Below are 14,700 nucleotides of genomic sequence, written 5' to 3'. Positions count from 1 at the left end.
GACATGTTTGGAGAGCAATTCAGTCACATTACATTCTGTTGGTTTGAAAACATTTGCTCTGTCTTCCTAAGGACTTGTATTACAATTTATACATTCTGAAGTGGGTGGCACCTAGCTAACTAAATTCTTTTGAAGTCCCGTTTGAGTCTTTGGTGACATTCTTTGATATGCGGATGGTCATTCACATCACTTCCAAGGCTTGTTTGCTGAACAAGCCTTCAAAGTTCTAAATATCAATCTAACAGCTGGAGGTGTAAATGGCTTTTGAACACAACAGTTGTTATACAATATGACTTCTCACAACATGTACATCCAATATATCTGCCTAATCATAAATACGTTTGATAATCATAAATAAATGTTTGATAAATAAAATGGCTGCCTCCCTTTTCCTTATCAATATTAGTGGATTCTTCAGCCAGGAAATGTGGCAGGCTCCATCTGACTCGCTGCAGGCTCTAATGCAAACTTTGAGAAGCTTACAGTTTGCAGTGAAAATAAGAGTAAGCAATTTCAGTACAAGTGAGAAGCCTATAAAACTGTACAATACTGAAGCTAAAGCTGAAGTTCAGCTTTACGAACTGGAGAAATTTTTGTAGAGTATAGCCAATAAAATGACAAAACTTATACTCAGTTAATATGTGTACTTGGTAAAGTTAAGTGCAATTAGGATGAATTTTTATATAGGGGTTTGTTAACTCACTAAGGTGAAATCATTATGTTCACTTTTCTATAATCTAGTTTTAAAAAACACTTGAAGGCTAAGGGACCGGTCAAGTTTTGATCTATGTAGGGGTTAGCTGGTTGTACACAAGTTGATCTATCTTATGTTAAACCAGCCAAAGGTTTTTTCTTGAACAATCAGTCCCTCCTGCTATAGCCGGCAACAGATTATTGTATTCTGCTGGCGGGGAAGGTTTTTCCATTCGACCCGCTGGTTTAACAATAATCATGTATGGTCTGCTTTACTTACTGCTCTGATGAGGCTCGGTGCTCTGTGAGTCCTGGCTCGATGCCTCTGATATTTGGGCCAGAGACTTAGATATGTATGTATGTACACAGCGACTAAGGCCCCTTTCACACTGGTGGATTCCGCCAGCGGATCCGCCCGCTCAGCGCGGTATCTCTCCGCTTAGCAGGCAGATGACAGGTCCGTGTTCGCTCTGCATCAGTCATACAGCCCACTGTCCTCTATGGGATGTTGGATGGAAACAGACTACCTGTCCATTTACATCTGACTGTCATCCCATCCGATCTGCCAGATGGATGGGGAACCGATCCCCATACACCGGTTTTTAACAGACAGGATTGGATCGGATGTCGGTGGACTGTCCGTAGAATTTCGCAGCTCCATAGAGAGCAATGGATTGTCCTGATCAGGTCTGCCTGAAAAACTGACCGGTGGACCTGATCAGTCCATCAGTGTGAAAGGGGCCTAACAAGCAGCACTGGGTGCTTTCAAGTACATCAAACAACAATGTGCAATACAGATAAACCTGAACGTCATCAACACAAAGTCCATCAATAAGGAAAGAGAAAAATGTAAAATTCACTTCCTTGTAATGCAGACATTAGTACTTCATTTTATGGCAGGAGATTGGCATTAAGTGTCCTTCCAAACAAATGGATTTTTGTAAGAACTTACCGTAAAATCCTTTTCTCTTAAGCTCATTGACAGACGTAGTCTTCTTGATTCTCAAGAGCTGGGTTATGTTGTCTCCGCAGGAGTAGGACTAGGCAGAATGACAAAAACGTTCTGGCTCCACCCTAGGGGGCAGTCCCTGAGGGTATATCCTCCCTCTCTCTGCTACAGGGAATCAGTTCTGTTTAAAGCAGTACAGAGAATTTAACCCAACCCAACTCAATGATAGAGGGGCGGGTACTACGTCTGTCAATGAGCTTAAGAGAAAAGGATTTTACGGTAAGTTCTTACAAAAATCCATTTTTCTCTATCGCTCATTGACAGACGTAGTCTTCTTGATTCTCAAGAGCTGGGACATCCAGAAGCAGTGCCACAAATGAGGGGTGGGATTGACAAAATCAAATCCAATCTAGTAGGCCCAACCGGTGCCAAACTAGAAGTTTTAAAGGCTCATTATAAACAAAGAATGAGACTAAAGAAAAAATTTTCCAACGGAAAAAAACCCTCGAGGCAGACCACTGGTCTCCTCAAATTGCGGCCTGCAAAACCTTGCGGCCAAATGAGGCATCGGACGATGCCATTACATCAATTTTATAATGTTTGGAGAAGGTATGCACCGACGACCAGGTAGCCGCCTTGCACACCTGGACCACTGACGCCTGATGGCGAAAGGCCCATGACGCACTAAGTGCCCGAGTGGAGTGCGCCTTAACAGGGAACGGGGGCTCCCGACCCTTAATAGAATAAGCCTGCACTATCGTCTGTCTGATCCATCTGGAAATGGTCGCGGCAGATGCAGGCAACCCCTTTTTGGGTCCATCTGGGATCACAAAAAGTGAATCCGTCTTGCGAAACGAGTCTGTCGTTTTCAAGTATACCCTGATCGCCCGGACCACATCCAAGGAGTGCAAAGCAAATTCCCGAGGATGACTGGGCTTAGGACACAGGGAAGGTAATACAATTTCTTCATTCAGATGAAATTCTGAAACTACTTTTGGTAGGAAGGATGGATTCGGACGAAGAACCACCTTATCTCTATGAACCACCAGATATGGTGAACGACAAGATAATGCGGCCAGTTCTGACACCCTGCGTGCAGAAGTAATAGCCACCAAGAAGGCCACCTTCTGGGACAACGTGGGTAGAGGAATCTCCCTAATATCTTCAAAGGGAGGTTTCTGAAGAACCGACAACACTAAATTAAGATCCCAGGGGGGTAACGGCGCGCGCACTGGCGGAGCCAGATGTCGCACCCCCTGGATGAAATTCCGCACCAAGGAATGAGTAGCCAAAGGCTTCTGAAAGAAGATGGCTAATGCTGAGACCTGACCCTTGATAGTACTCAAGGCCAGTTTCTGCTCAACCCCCTGTTGCAGAAAAGCCAATATTCGACTAATCGAATAAGACCGAGGACGGAACCCCAAAGGTTCACACCATGCAATGTAGGACTTCCATGTGCGATGATAAATCTTTCTGGAAGTCGCTTTCCTTGCTTCAACTAGAGTAGGAATAACTGAAGCTGACAAACCTTTGTCTTTCAGCACCTGGGTCTCAATAGCCAGGCCGTTAAAGCCAGCGATCGTAAAGCAGGATGGAAGATCGGTCCCTGAGACAGTAGATCCTCTCTGAGAGGAAGTCTCCACGGGACGTCCGCCACCAGTCTGACCATGTCGGCGTACCAAGCTCGACGAGGCCAGTCCGGAGCTACCAGGATTACTGGGATTCCTTCCTCCTCTACCCTGCGAAGAAGTCTTGGCAGTAACGCGAGAGGAGGGAAGGCATATATTAGCTGGTATTGCCCCCACGGGGCGATCAGTGCGTCTGCGGTTTCTGCTAGAGGATCGCGGGAGCGAGCCACGAATCTCTGAACTTTCCTGTTGAATCGTGATGCCAACAGATCCACATCCGGGGTGCCCCACCGTAGGCACAATTGGTGGAAAACGTCTGGATGGAGGGACCATTCCCCCTGATCCAGGGTCTGACGGCTGAGATAATCTGCCTGCCAATTCTCCACCCCCGGAATGAACACCGCAGAGATTGCTGGAACAAATCGTTCCGCCCAGCGAAGAATGCAAGCCACTTCCTTGGCCGCTCGGACACTCTTGGTGCCCCCCTGGTGATTGACATAAGCCACGGCCGTGGCATTGTCCGACTGGATCCGAACCGGGCTGCCCTGGAGCTGCTCGGTCCAGTAAATCAGACAAAGTCTGATCGCTCTCAGTTCTAATACATTTATCGGTAATCTGGATTCTTCCGGGGACCAAAGTCCCTGGACAGATAATTGACCGAGAATTCCTCCCCATCCGGATAGACTGGCATCCGTGGTCACTATCGTCCAATATATTGGCAGAAATGACTTTCCCTGGCTGAGCATTGGAGACCGAAGCCACCAAACCAGAGACTCTCTGGTCTGTTTGCTCAATCGTATCTGATTGTCCAGGGATTCCGGATTCCGATTCCATCTGAGGAGAATCTCTTGCTGAAGAATTCGGGTATGGGACTGGGCGAACGGGACTGCTTCGAATGAAGCCACCATCAACCCCAGAACCCTCATGCAAGTCCGAAGGGAAGACCAGCTGTTGGACAGTAACAACTGGACTGCTGATTGAATCTTTCGAAGTTTCCCTACCGGAAGAAACACTCTTGTCCTGACTGTGTCTAGAATTAGACCCAGATATTCGAGCCTCTGGGTGGGAACCAGAAAGGACTTTTGCTGGTTCACCAGCCACCCGAATTCCTGTAAAGAAATCATAGTAATTTCTATGTTTTGTAGCAAGGTCTGAGGAGACTCTGCATGAAGCAGAAGATCGTCTAGGTAACCTAGAATCGATATACCTCTTTGGCGCAGAAGTGCCAACATTGGGGCCAACACTTTTGTGAAGACCCGCGGAGCCGTGGCGAGACCGAAAGGTAACGCCACAAACTGATAGTGGTTCTCCTCTACGGAAAAGCGTAGAAAACGCTGATGTCCTGCGAAAATGGGAATGTGAAGATAGGCGTCCTTGATGTCTATGGACGCTAGGACATCCCCTGGATGCAGGAAGGCTGCTACCGTGCGAATGGACTCCATTCTGAATCTTCTTATGTTGACGAAAGAATTGAGTGCTCTTAAGTCCAGAATTGGACGCACTTTGCCCTCTTTCCTGGGTATTGTAAACAGGTTTGAATAAAACCCTTGAAACCGTTCTGTCCAAGGAACGTGGACTACCACTCCTTGTTGTAGTAGATCTGTGACTGCTCTCCGCAGATCTTCTAGACGATCCGGAGATAGTCGGATATTGGAAGGGAAGAATCGCGCCGGTGGAAGAGATCGAAACTCGATCTTGTACCCTGACTTTATGACTTCGCAAACCCATTTGTCCGGGATTCTGGAAAGCCATGGATCCGGGAACCGGCGAAGACGTCCCCCCACCCCAGTTATGGGTGGGGGCGCACCTTCAGGCTTTGGATGATTTATCTTCAGGTCTGGAGGGGGCGGGCTTTTGCTTGCCCGACCAACGACCCCTGATGCCTCCTGCAGGAGGCTTGGAGGACTTAGTTTTTTCACCTGCTGGACGAAAAAACCTCTTGTGAGCAGAAAAAGAAGGCCCTCGTCTTTGACGAGTTCCTCTACCTTTAAAATTTTGCGGTAAAAAGGTGCTTTTTCCACCGGTGAGATCCTTAATGATCTCATCTAAGTTGGCTCCAAATAGACGTTCTCCTGAAAAGGGGATATTAGCCAATGCTTTCTTGGAACCTTGGTCGGCTATCCAACCTTTTAGCCACAGTGTGCGCCTGAGAACCACTGCTGAGACTGATGCTCGCGCCATTAATGGAGTGGCGTCTAACGCCGCATCACATACAAACTGTAACCCCTGTATCATTTGTTCCAACAAATCTGATACCGCCTGAGGGACTTCTTCTAAGTCCCGGCGTAACCACTTGGTCCATTCAGTTACAGCCTGCGAAACCAGACCAATAGCAATTATTGGCCTGAAAGCTGATCCAATCAAGGAAAACATGGTGCGAGACATAGCTTCTATCTTGCGATCCACTGGATCTTTAAAAGACGGAGCGTCTTCCAAAGGAATAACCGTGGCTTTATTCAATCTAGCAATTGGTGAATCCACCACAGGTGGTTCTGTCCATTTCTTAATAAGGGTTTCCTCAAACGGATAACGCCTGTCAATGCGTTTGGAAATATTAAAAATGCGTTTTGGCAGACGCCATTCTTCATCGATTGGATTGCCAAAACATTTGGGCAATGGAAAAACCTTTGCCACTTTGCTGCGCTTTTTGGTCCCAAAAGGGATCTCAGTTTCAGATATTTCTGATGGAATACCCTGTAACCTTAAAGTCTCTTGAACAGATACAATGAGTGCGTTTACCAACGCTTCCTCTCGGGCTATGGCTGATGCCGAAACATCCTCCTCACTGTCTGAAGAGACAGGACCCGAGACACCAATACCAGATGAAGTACCTGCAACTGCAGAAATAGGCTCAGAGTCTGAATCCGAGGTTTCAGATAATAAGGGGTTAGGCGGGGGTCGCTTTCTTGCGCCCTGTCCCTGACAAGCCACTTCCACCCGGGACACAAAAGTTTCCATAATGGCTGACAAAGATTCAATTGTCAATGGGGTGCTGGAGGATCCCGCAGACCCCTCGAGGGGATCCGGAGGAGATACATGAGTGGCAGGGTCCATGTTAATACAGGACACTTTTGCCAGCAATAAACAAAAAACTTCTTTCTTTTTTTTTTTTTTTTTTGTGTGTCTCCCCCTAGCGCAATAGCGCCCCTCAGAGTACCTGCTTCTCGATCCCAGAGAGAGAGAGAGAGGGACCCCCAAGGCTCACCAACCGATGCAGAGCAGTTTCCAACAAACTGCAGCCAGCGTCTGTCTTACACAGACTGGAAGGAGCTGTTTGCTTTTTCCCGGGCAGAAGGCGTGGCTCCGCCCCCTGTGTACGCCTTCCGGCGTTCCCAGCCCTCCACGAGGAAGCTGGGCTCACAAAACATGGCCGCCCCCATAGAAGAGACATAAGACTCCAAAAACATGGCGGCCGGCGTGACCTGAGGACATACATGCATTCGGTCTACGGCAAAATGGCGGCGGACCGCCGATATCGTCTTCCCAGCACATCCACCTGCACTCTGCTGAGAGGTGACATATGGATCTACAGAGATACACTGCACATAAGGTAGGATTATACCTCCTATGTTTGCTGTAATGTTACAGTCTGCTGGGTAGAGTGCTAGCTCTTGAACCAAGTCCACTTCCCACAAACACATGCTGTATTACAAGGGGGACTTGTAAGTGTCAGATATATACTGACCATATATGGAGGGGCCCATAATATATACTGCCTCATAAATGAGGAAAAAAGGGAACGTTTTACTCACCATACCGAACCGACAGGCACCCTCTCTTCATAATACCCTCTCCACCGAGGTGGGGGTTTGTGGACGCCTCGACTCTCTGGTCCTGGCGTCCAAGCGAGCTCTTAACTCGCAAAGTCAGTCCCTTAACTGGGACTCCGTCGCGGCCGACTCAGCGCACTGGTCTGCACGCGCTTTTTAGGCAGAGACCGGGGTGACCACTGGATCTCACATCCAGCCCGTCGCCCGGCCCCGCATACTTACTTGAATATGTCGCGGCCGACCAAGCGCAATGCCTGGTCTGCACGCGCTCGTAGGCCGGCTGGGGTGACCACAAGTGTCGCCCAGTCCGGCATCTTTGCTTGAAGATCTCACAGGAAAAAAACACTGGAGAAAACTACCTAAAAAAATGTCTTTTTCTTAAAGAAAAAAAGTCTTGCCAGGACCAAAAGATCCCAGCAAGGAACTTAGGTCCTTACTCCTGACTAGACAGAAAAAAACTGATTCCCTGTAGCAGAGAGAGGGAGGATATACCCTCAGGGACTGCCCCCTAGGGTGGAGCCAGAACGTTTTTGTCATTCTGCCTAGTCCTACTCCTGCGGAGACAACATAACCCAGCTCTTGAGAATCAAGAAGACTACGTCTGTCAATGAGCGATAGAGAAATAACCTTTACTGTTTGCAGCACAAATTATCTCAGATTCCCATCTATTGATAACAAAGTATTCTCCATTCTGTTTCTGTTATTTGTGGCTTATTTTTCTTATCCACCCTAATACTGGGCACTTTCTTGCGAAGGACAATTATCAGCTTTCAGTGCTGTCGAGCTTTGAATGATAATTACTCAGTCGTGCAACACTGTGCCCATTTTAGATAGAGCTTGTTTTGGTATTTAATCACCTCTGGTTTTTTTATTTTTTTGGGCAATAAATGAAAAAAAATGTGAAAAAAGCACGTTTTTCTTTTTTTTCTTTTTTTTCGCGTTTTTCTTAACTTCCAGTTTTTTTTCCAAGTTTTGCAAATAAGTAATTTTCCTTCATAAACTTTGACCAAAAAATTTATACTGCTACATTTCTTCAGTAAAAATAACCCAAATCATATTATTTAGGCCCCTTTCAAACATGCTGTCCGTTTGTTCATTTTTCATCCATCTGTTGACAGATGAAAAACAGACATCAATGCATCGCTATGGAAAAACAGATGTAAACGGACGATCATCCATTTACATCAGTTTACATCCGCATCCGTCATCATCCTTTTTTTTTTTTTAACCACTTTAAGACCGGAAGGAATTGCCCCCTTCCTGACCAGGCTCTATTTTGTGATTCGGCACTGCGTTATTTTAACGGACAATTACCCGGTCGTGCGACGCTGTACCCAAAAAAAAATTAATGTCCTTATTTTCCCGCAAATAGAGCTTTCTTTTGGTGGTATTTGATCACCTGTGCGATTTTTATTTTTTGCGCTATAAACAAAAAAAGGGCGACAATTTTGAAAAAAATATATATATTTTTCACATTCTGCTATATAGCATTCTAATTTTTTTTTTTTTTTTTAACATTTTAGACCAATTTGTTTTTTGCTACATATTTTTGGTAAAAAAAAAAATCGCAATTTGTGCAAAATTTATGGCGTCTACTAACTACGGGAAAGATTTATGTCATTTTTACTGTGTTTCTTTTTTTTTTTACTAGTAATGGCGGCGATTTGCAATTTTTTGCGGGACTGTGACATTGCAGCGGACAGATCGGACCCCTAACTGACATTTATGACATTTTTGGGGGTACCAGTGACATTACTACAGTAATCAGTGCTAAAAAATATGCACTGTTACTGTAATAATGCCATTGGCAGGGAAGGGGTTAACCCTGTGGGTGATCAAGGGGTTAAATGTGAGCCTAGGGGAGTGATTCTAACTGTGGGGGGGCGTGGCTTTTGAAATGACCATAGAGACATGTGATCCTATATAGAAGGATCACAGGAGCTCTATGATCATTTCAGAGAGAAGAATGGTCAGCTGTGTTTAGAACAGCTGCCCGTCCTTCTCTCTCAGCGGGGAGCGATCACTGGTGTCAGGCAGCAATCGGAGCCGCCTGACCCGTGCATTGACTTCGCCGGCAGCGCGCGCTCGCCCCCTAGCTTCATTTGCGTGACTGACGTAGGTCTACGTTGGTTTGCGCAGGAAAGCCACAAAAAAAGCCATCAAAAGTCAGCGGGTGGTCGGGAAGTGGTTAACTGATCAAAGCTCTATTTTTCTTCCGTTAAAAAATGGATCGGTCGAAAAACAGATGTAAACTGACAAATGGTCAGTTTTTCATCCGTTTTTGTATTGGTAGTGGATATATAAAAAAAAAACTGATGCAAAACTGATGACCACTGATGAAAAACTGATGAATACTTCATCAATTTTGACATGACTGAACTGAAATGAACGGTCCACCTGTACGAAATGGGCCTTATGCCTCGTACACAGGATCGGATAATCGTACAAAAAAAATTGCTTTGGAATTGATCGCACGATAATCTGATCATTAGTACACAGCTTTCGACAGCCGATCACAATAATTTGTCTTACAAAATCCGACGGGATAAACACGAAAACTTTTGTTGTACGATAGCCTAGTGAACGACAATCGTTTAATCAGTACAGTGTGCGTTCGCTAAAAATTGGTTGACAAGGACAACGCATGATCAGAAACACGAAAATAACCCGGAAAAAACCTGTCTGCCATTGTTTTTGTTTTGCACTATCCCATACGTAGCTACGCAACCAGGGAGCTTTTCCAGAATCGTAAGGGGGAAAAAAAATCATACATTTAGTACGCATTGTTGAATTCGATATTAGTATCACGCAACAAAATGCGAACGATAAGTTGTCCGATTATCTGATCGTGTGTACGAGGCATTAGTCTGTGTGAAAGTTTAAGGCCCCTTTCACACGGGCGGTGCACCCAGGCGAACTCCGTTTTGCTCAGGCGGATGACAGCTCCGTCTCTGGTGTACCATGCCCGCAGCACTGCATCCCTTGTAGTATGCTCGCAGCCCCGCATAATGGCAGGTAGTGCGGCTGTGTTCCAGAGGCACTTTAAATTCAAAAAATGGGCGGCGCCCGGTGCCGACATGTCATTGCTCATGCGCCGCTGCTCGGGAAAGCTTGTATACGTTCGGCTATTCCTGGGAATAGCCAAACGTGTACGGCCTGTCTCGAGCGGCGGCGCATGCGCCGTGACATTTTTAAATCTAGAGCCGGCCGGGGACATTTTTTTTTTTTTTTTGTTGACTCGAGTATAAGCCGAGGGGGGCGTTTTCAGCACAAAAAAATGTGCTGAAAAACTCGGCTTATACTTGAGTATATACGGTACTCGTGCAATTACAATTAGTCGATGCAACGCTGTTTCCATCTTTTTACATTTTCATCATTTTTGGAGACAGATTTGGTGGTATTTAATCACCACTGGGTTAAATAATAAAAAAAAAATAACAAAAAAAAAGGATATAGACCTTTATAAAGGACAAAAGACAAAATTGAGAAAAATAACTAATTTCTTATATAAATACTAGACAGTACAAATACTCCCCTAAATTACCCCTTTTTGGAAAGTAGATAGTTCAAGGTATTTAGCAAGAGGCAGAATGAGTCTTTTGAAATTGTCATTTTTTTGCCACAGGTTTTTGGAAAATGTGGAAAGAAAATAAAAGTTAAAAAAAAGTATTTATTTCTAACACAGCATAGGCATACATAAACACCTCAAAATACATTCTACTACTCCACCCAAGTATGGCGATGAGTGAGACTTGTTCACAGCCTAGCCACATGGAGGGGTCCAAGGAGCACTTTCAGGTATTTCAGGTTAAAAAAATACACTGGTACATCTAATAAAGTTCAATAAAAAAAAACACACACAAACAGAAAGCCTCCATATTCACACCCCTATACCCACAGTAGATCCAGAGGAAGGCAAAAAAAGACCCACATTGTTCCAGTGGGGGAAAAAACTTCCTTCGTGATCCCGCAAGTGCCAACCAACTACCCCTGGTGTTATGACCTCTATATTAATATCCAGTTATATTTTGTGCATGTATGATGGCATCCAGCATATTTTTTTTTTAAACAATCTACTGAGCTAACCAGAACCAGTTCTTGAGGGAGTCTTGCACATTTTCTTCACAGCTCTTACTGTGAAGAAACTCCTTTTTTCCTAACGTAAAGATTGCCTGCTTTTGTAATGTCCAGAAAGTGAATACCTCAGTGCCAAGTTCACTATATGGACCCCTTATGTACTTATACATGGTGATCATATCCCCCCTCAATCTCCTCTTTTCAAGAGAGAATAAATTCAGTTCCTCTAATCTTTCCTCATAGCTGAACTCCTCCATGCCTCTTATCAGTTTGGTTGAAATTATTTTTCAGAAGGCAGTATAAGGTGGTGCTTGAACCAATGTTTCAATCACTTTTGCAAAAACGGAACAAAGTCTTTAGGCTGAGTTCATACTGTTGCAGCCTCTAATCTCTCCTTTAATCTTTTCTCATAGCTGAGCTCCTCCATGCCTCTTATCAGTTTGGTTGCCCTTCTCTGCACTTTCTCCAGTTCCCTGATATCCTTTTTAAGAACTGGTGCCCAAAACTGAACTGCATATTCCAGATGAGGTCTTACTAATGATTTGTACAGGGGCAACATGATGTCTCTCTCTCTCTCTTTGGAGTCCATACCTCTTTTATTGTAAGAAAGGAGTTTGCTAGCTTTAGAAACTGCAGCTTGGCATTGCATGCATTAATAAAGTATAACTAAAGGCAAAACTTTTTTTTTCTTTAGTTTTGGAATAGAGAGGGATTAGAACCCCTGTCAGTTTTTATTGCTGTCTGTGCCCCCAATAAGGAGATTCACACTTTCTATTTGTTCTGTTCATCATTATTATTGAAAGTGAAAGTATATAAAAATCCCAATTTTTGGAGGACACTTAATTTGCAGGAATTTCCTCTCACTTCCTGTTTGGCTTTGGGACAGGATGTAAAAGGAAATTTCTGTAATAGGATAGGGATGGCAAGAAAAAAAAATCTGACAGGGGCTATAACCCTCACTTGCTTCATCCAAAATAAAAATAAAAAAAAAGTTTTGCTCATAGTTCTACTTTAAGCCCCCGTTCACACTGGGGCGACCTGTCAGGCAGCCTGGTCGCCTGACAGGTCGCCGTAGGTCGCCTTCCATAGAGAAGCTGCGGACCCGTTCTAATAGGAGCGACACAAGTCGCTCCGACTTAGAAAAAGGGTCCGGAGCTTCTTTGGGGTGACCCGGAGCGACCTGCATAGACTTCAATGTTATGAAGTCCGTGCCGGCCGCTCCGAGGTCGCGGTGCGAGCTGCGCACCGCGACCTATGAGGTCGCCCGGCAAAGTAGCGTCGCCCCAGTGTGAACGGGGCCTAAGTCTATGATCTACCAGAACACCTTTCATTATTATTTAAAATATAAAATGACACCTATTTGTTTTAAAAAAAAAAAAACAGGAAGACATAATCTGTGCAGTACATAATACAATGATTTTTGTTTCTGACAGGTACAGTCAAGGATGAAACAATGGGGCAACGAAGGCCAAGGAGGGGGTTACTCACAGCAACTATGGAATCCTTACCCTGCAGGTCACTTATTTGATATCACATAGAGCCTCACTGCCAAAGAACCATCTGTGTTGCCCATAGCAACCAGCTAGATTCTTCCAATCAAATTGCAGCTGTCGGTAGAATTTGTCACTATGGGCATGGCAGATGGTTCCTTTTAAAATCTTGATTCAGGCACATGGTAACTTCACAAATGTGTTTAATTTCTTGTACTGTCTGTTCTACATTAAACAGGTCCTGCTACAAACAACCCATATACTTTAGAACGCAATGCCCCATCACCAACCCAGCCAGCCGAACAACTAGACATGTCTGAGTTCCGCAAAGTGCTGCTCAAAGGAGAACCAAAAGTTTTAGGGGTAAGTATAGGAACAAAAATGCAAAAATTCTTGTGCTAAATATGTATACACACCCTTTTGAAATTCGAATTCCAAATGTGTGCTGAAATATATATATATAGATGTGAGTCTGTATATATGTATATATATGTGCCGCAACTTAAATAAATCAATAATGAAAATAGTGAAAGAAAACCATGACACTAGTTGCGCACAACACCAATAAATAAAATAAAAGCAATCCTCAATACATCAAATAATGGTGCATCAATAAATTGTGCCCAGAAAATAAGTCCACAATATGAATGTTGGATATGGAATCCAAAAAACTAAATATATTGTGAATAAATGTGAGTCCAAAAAATGAAGTCCAAAAAATAACTTCTATAAACGTGATAAACCAAATGATCTTGTGCGATTCCAGTGCTAATAATTAGGGTTGAGCGGACACCTAGATGTCCGTGTTCGACGGGTTCGGCCAAACTTTAAAAAAAAGTCCGGGTCCGTGTCCCGGACTTTTACCGAACTTTTCCCGGACACCGAACCCCATTGAAGTCAATGGGGGCCCGAACTTTAAGGCACTAAAATGGCTCTAAAACACCAATGGAAAGGGCTAGAGTGCTGCAAATGGCAGCAAAACGTAGTTAAGAGCATGGCAAGTGCTCTGCAAACAAATGTGGATAGGGAAATAACTTAAAACAACAAAAAAAAAACAGAAAAATAAAACAATGTTCTTCATCTCTGAAGGACGAGGCCCATATGGAGTAGGAGGGAGGTTGAGGTGGTGGTGGATGTGGCGGTGTCATAGGCGTGCGCACAGGGTGTGCCTGGTGTACCTGGGCACACCCTAATCACCTAGGGCACAAAGCATTATCGCTCTGTTTGCCAGTGAGGAGATGGAAAAGATCTCCCTCGCACCTGCTCTGCTCTATTTCTCTTTGCCAGCAGGGAGAGTAATGTATCGGGGCCATGTACATGTAGGCAAACACATGCATGTGTATTTCAACTTTGGGGTGCACACCCTAATGCAATAGGCTGCGCACACCTATGGGCGGTGTAGGTGGAAGCGGCGGTGGAGGAGGACCAGGGCCGGATTAAGAGCATCATGGTCTTGGTGCTGAGGATTTTGAAGGGCCGTGCCTTGGCATGCACCCAGAGGAGGAAGGGTGCAGCCATGCATGCCTAATTCAACATGGGATGCTGTCTCTGAAGCCCATAAACACATCCATGCATCGGCAACTGTCCCTCCTTGTCCGGCCTTCGCGCTGTGTGGGGAGGTTCTGAGGGTGCTGCCTGGGGAAGCGAGCATAGAAGCCAGTCTTCTGTGTTTACAAGTGACAGAAGAGCGGTCACAGTGAATATGGCCAACCCGGGGCCTATATAAAAGGTAGGGGCCTGCATGGAGCTGCAGCTCCAATAGCCCCTACGTTAATCTGGCCCTGAGGAGGAGGACGAGGTAGCCAACACTGCTTCTTTTCACAAATTTTAAATGAGGGTACACCCCAAAAGAGTGAGAAAGAGCAAAAATGGAACAATGGCTGGGTAAGGTCGGTATCCATTGCTATTCTGCACAAGGTACGGAAAAGCCCTGTGGGATCCATGCCTGGTTCATTTTAATGAACGTGAGCTTGTCCACATTGTCTCTGGACAGGCGGCTGCGCTTGTCTGTTATAACACCCCCAGCCGTGCTAAATACCCGTTCAGATAATACACTGGCTGCAGGGCACGCCAGCACCTCCAAGGCGTAAAGG

At 45.0% G+C, this 14,700-nt stretch overlaps 1 protein-coding gene across 1 annotated transcript in view; it reads left to right on the top strand.

Moving 5' to 3' along the window:
- Nucleotides 1-374: 374 nt before the first annotated feature.
- Nucleotides 375-14,700, top strand: part of LOC309563337 (membrane-spanning 4-domains subfamily A member 15-like) — a gene marked incomplete at both ends in the record, with an annotated part of 72,129 nt that continues 57,803 nt past the window's right edge. Inside the window, 2 exons of the mRNA XM_082267732.1 lie at nucleotides 375-522; nucleotides 12,846-12,970. Of these exons, the coding sequence (XP_082123858.1) occupies nucleotides 375-522; nucleotides 12,846-12,970 (273 nt within the window). The remainder of the gene's footprint in view (nucleotides 523-12,845; nucleotides 12,971-14,700) is intronic.

This window comes from Pelophylax lessonae, assembly GCF_965119305.1.
Source record: "Pelophylax lessonae genome assembly, chromosome: 9".
In the NCBI taxonomy this organism is placed as follows: domain Eukaryota; kingdom Metazoa; phylum Chordata; class Amphibia; order Anura; family Ranidae; genus Pelophylax; species Pelophylax lessonae.
Note: the sequence above shows the minus strand (reverse complement) of the source record. Positions and strands in the feature narration are given on the sequence as shown.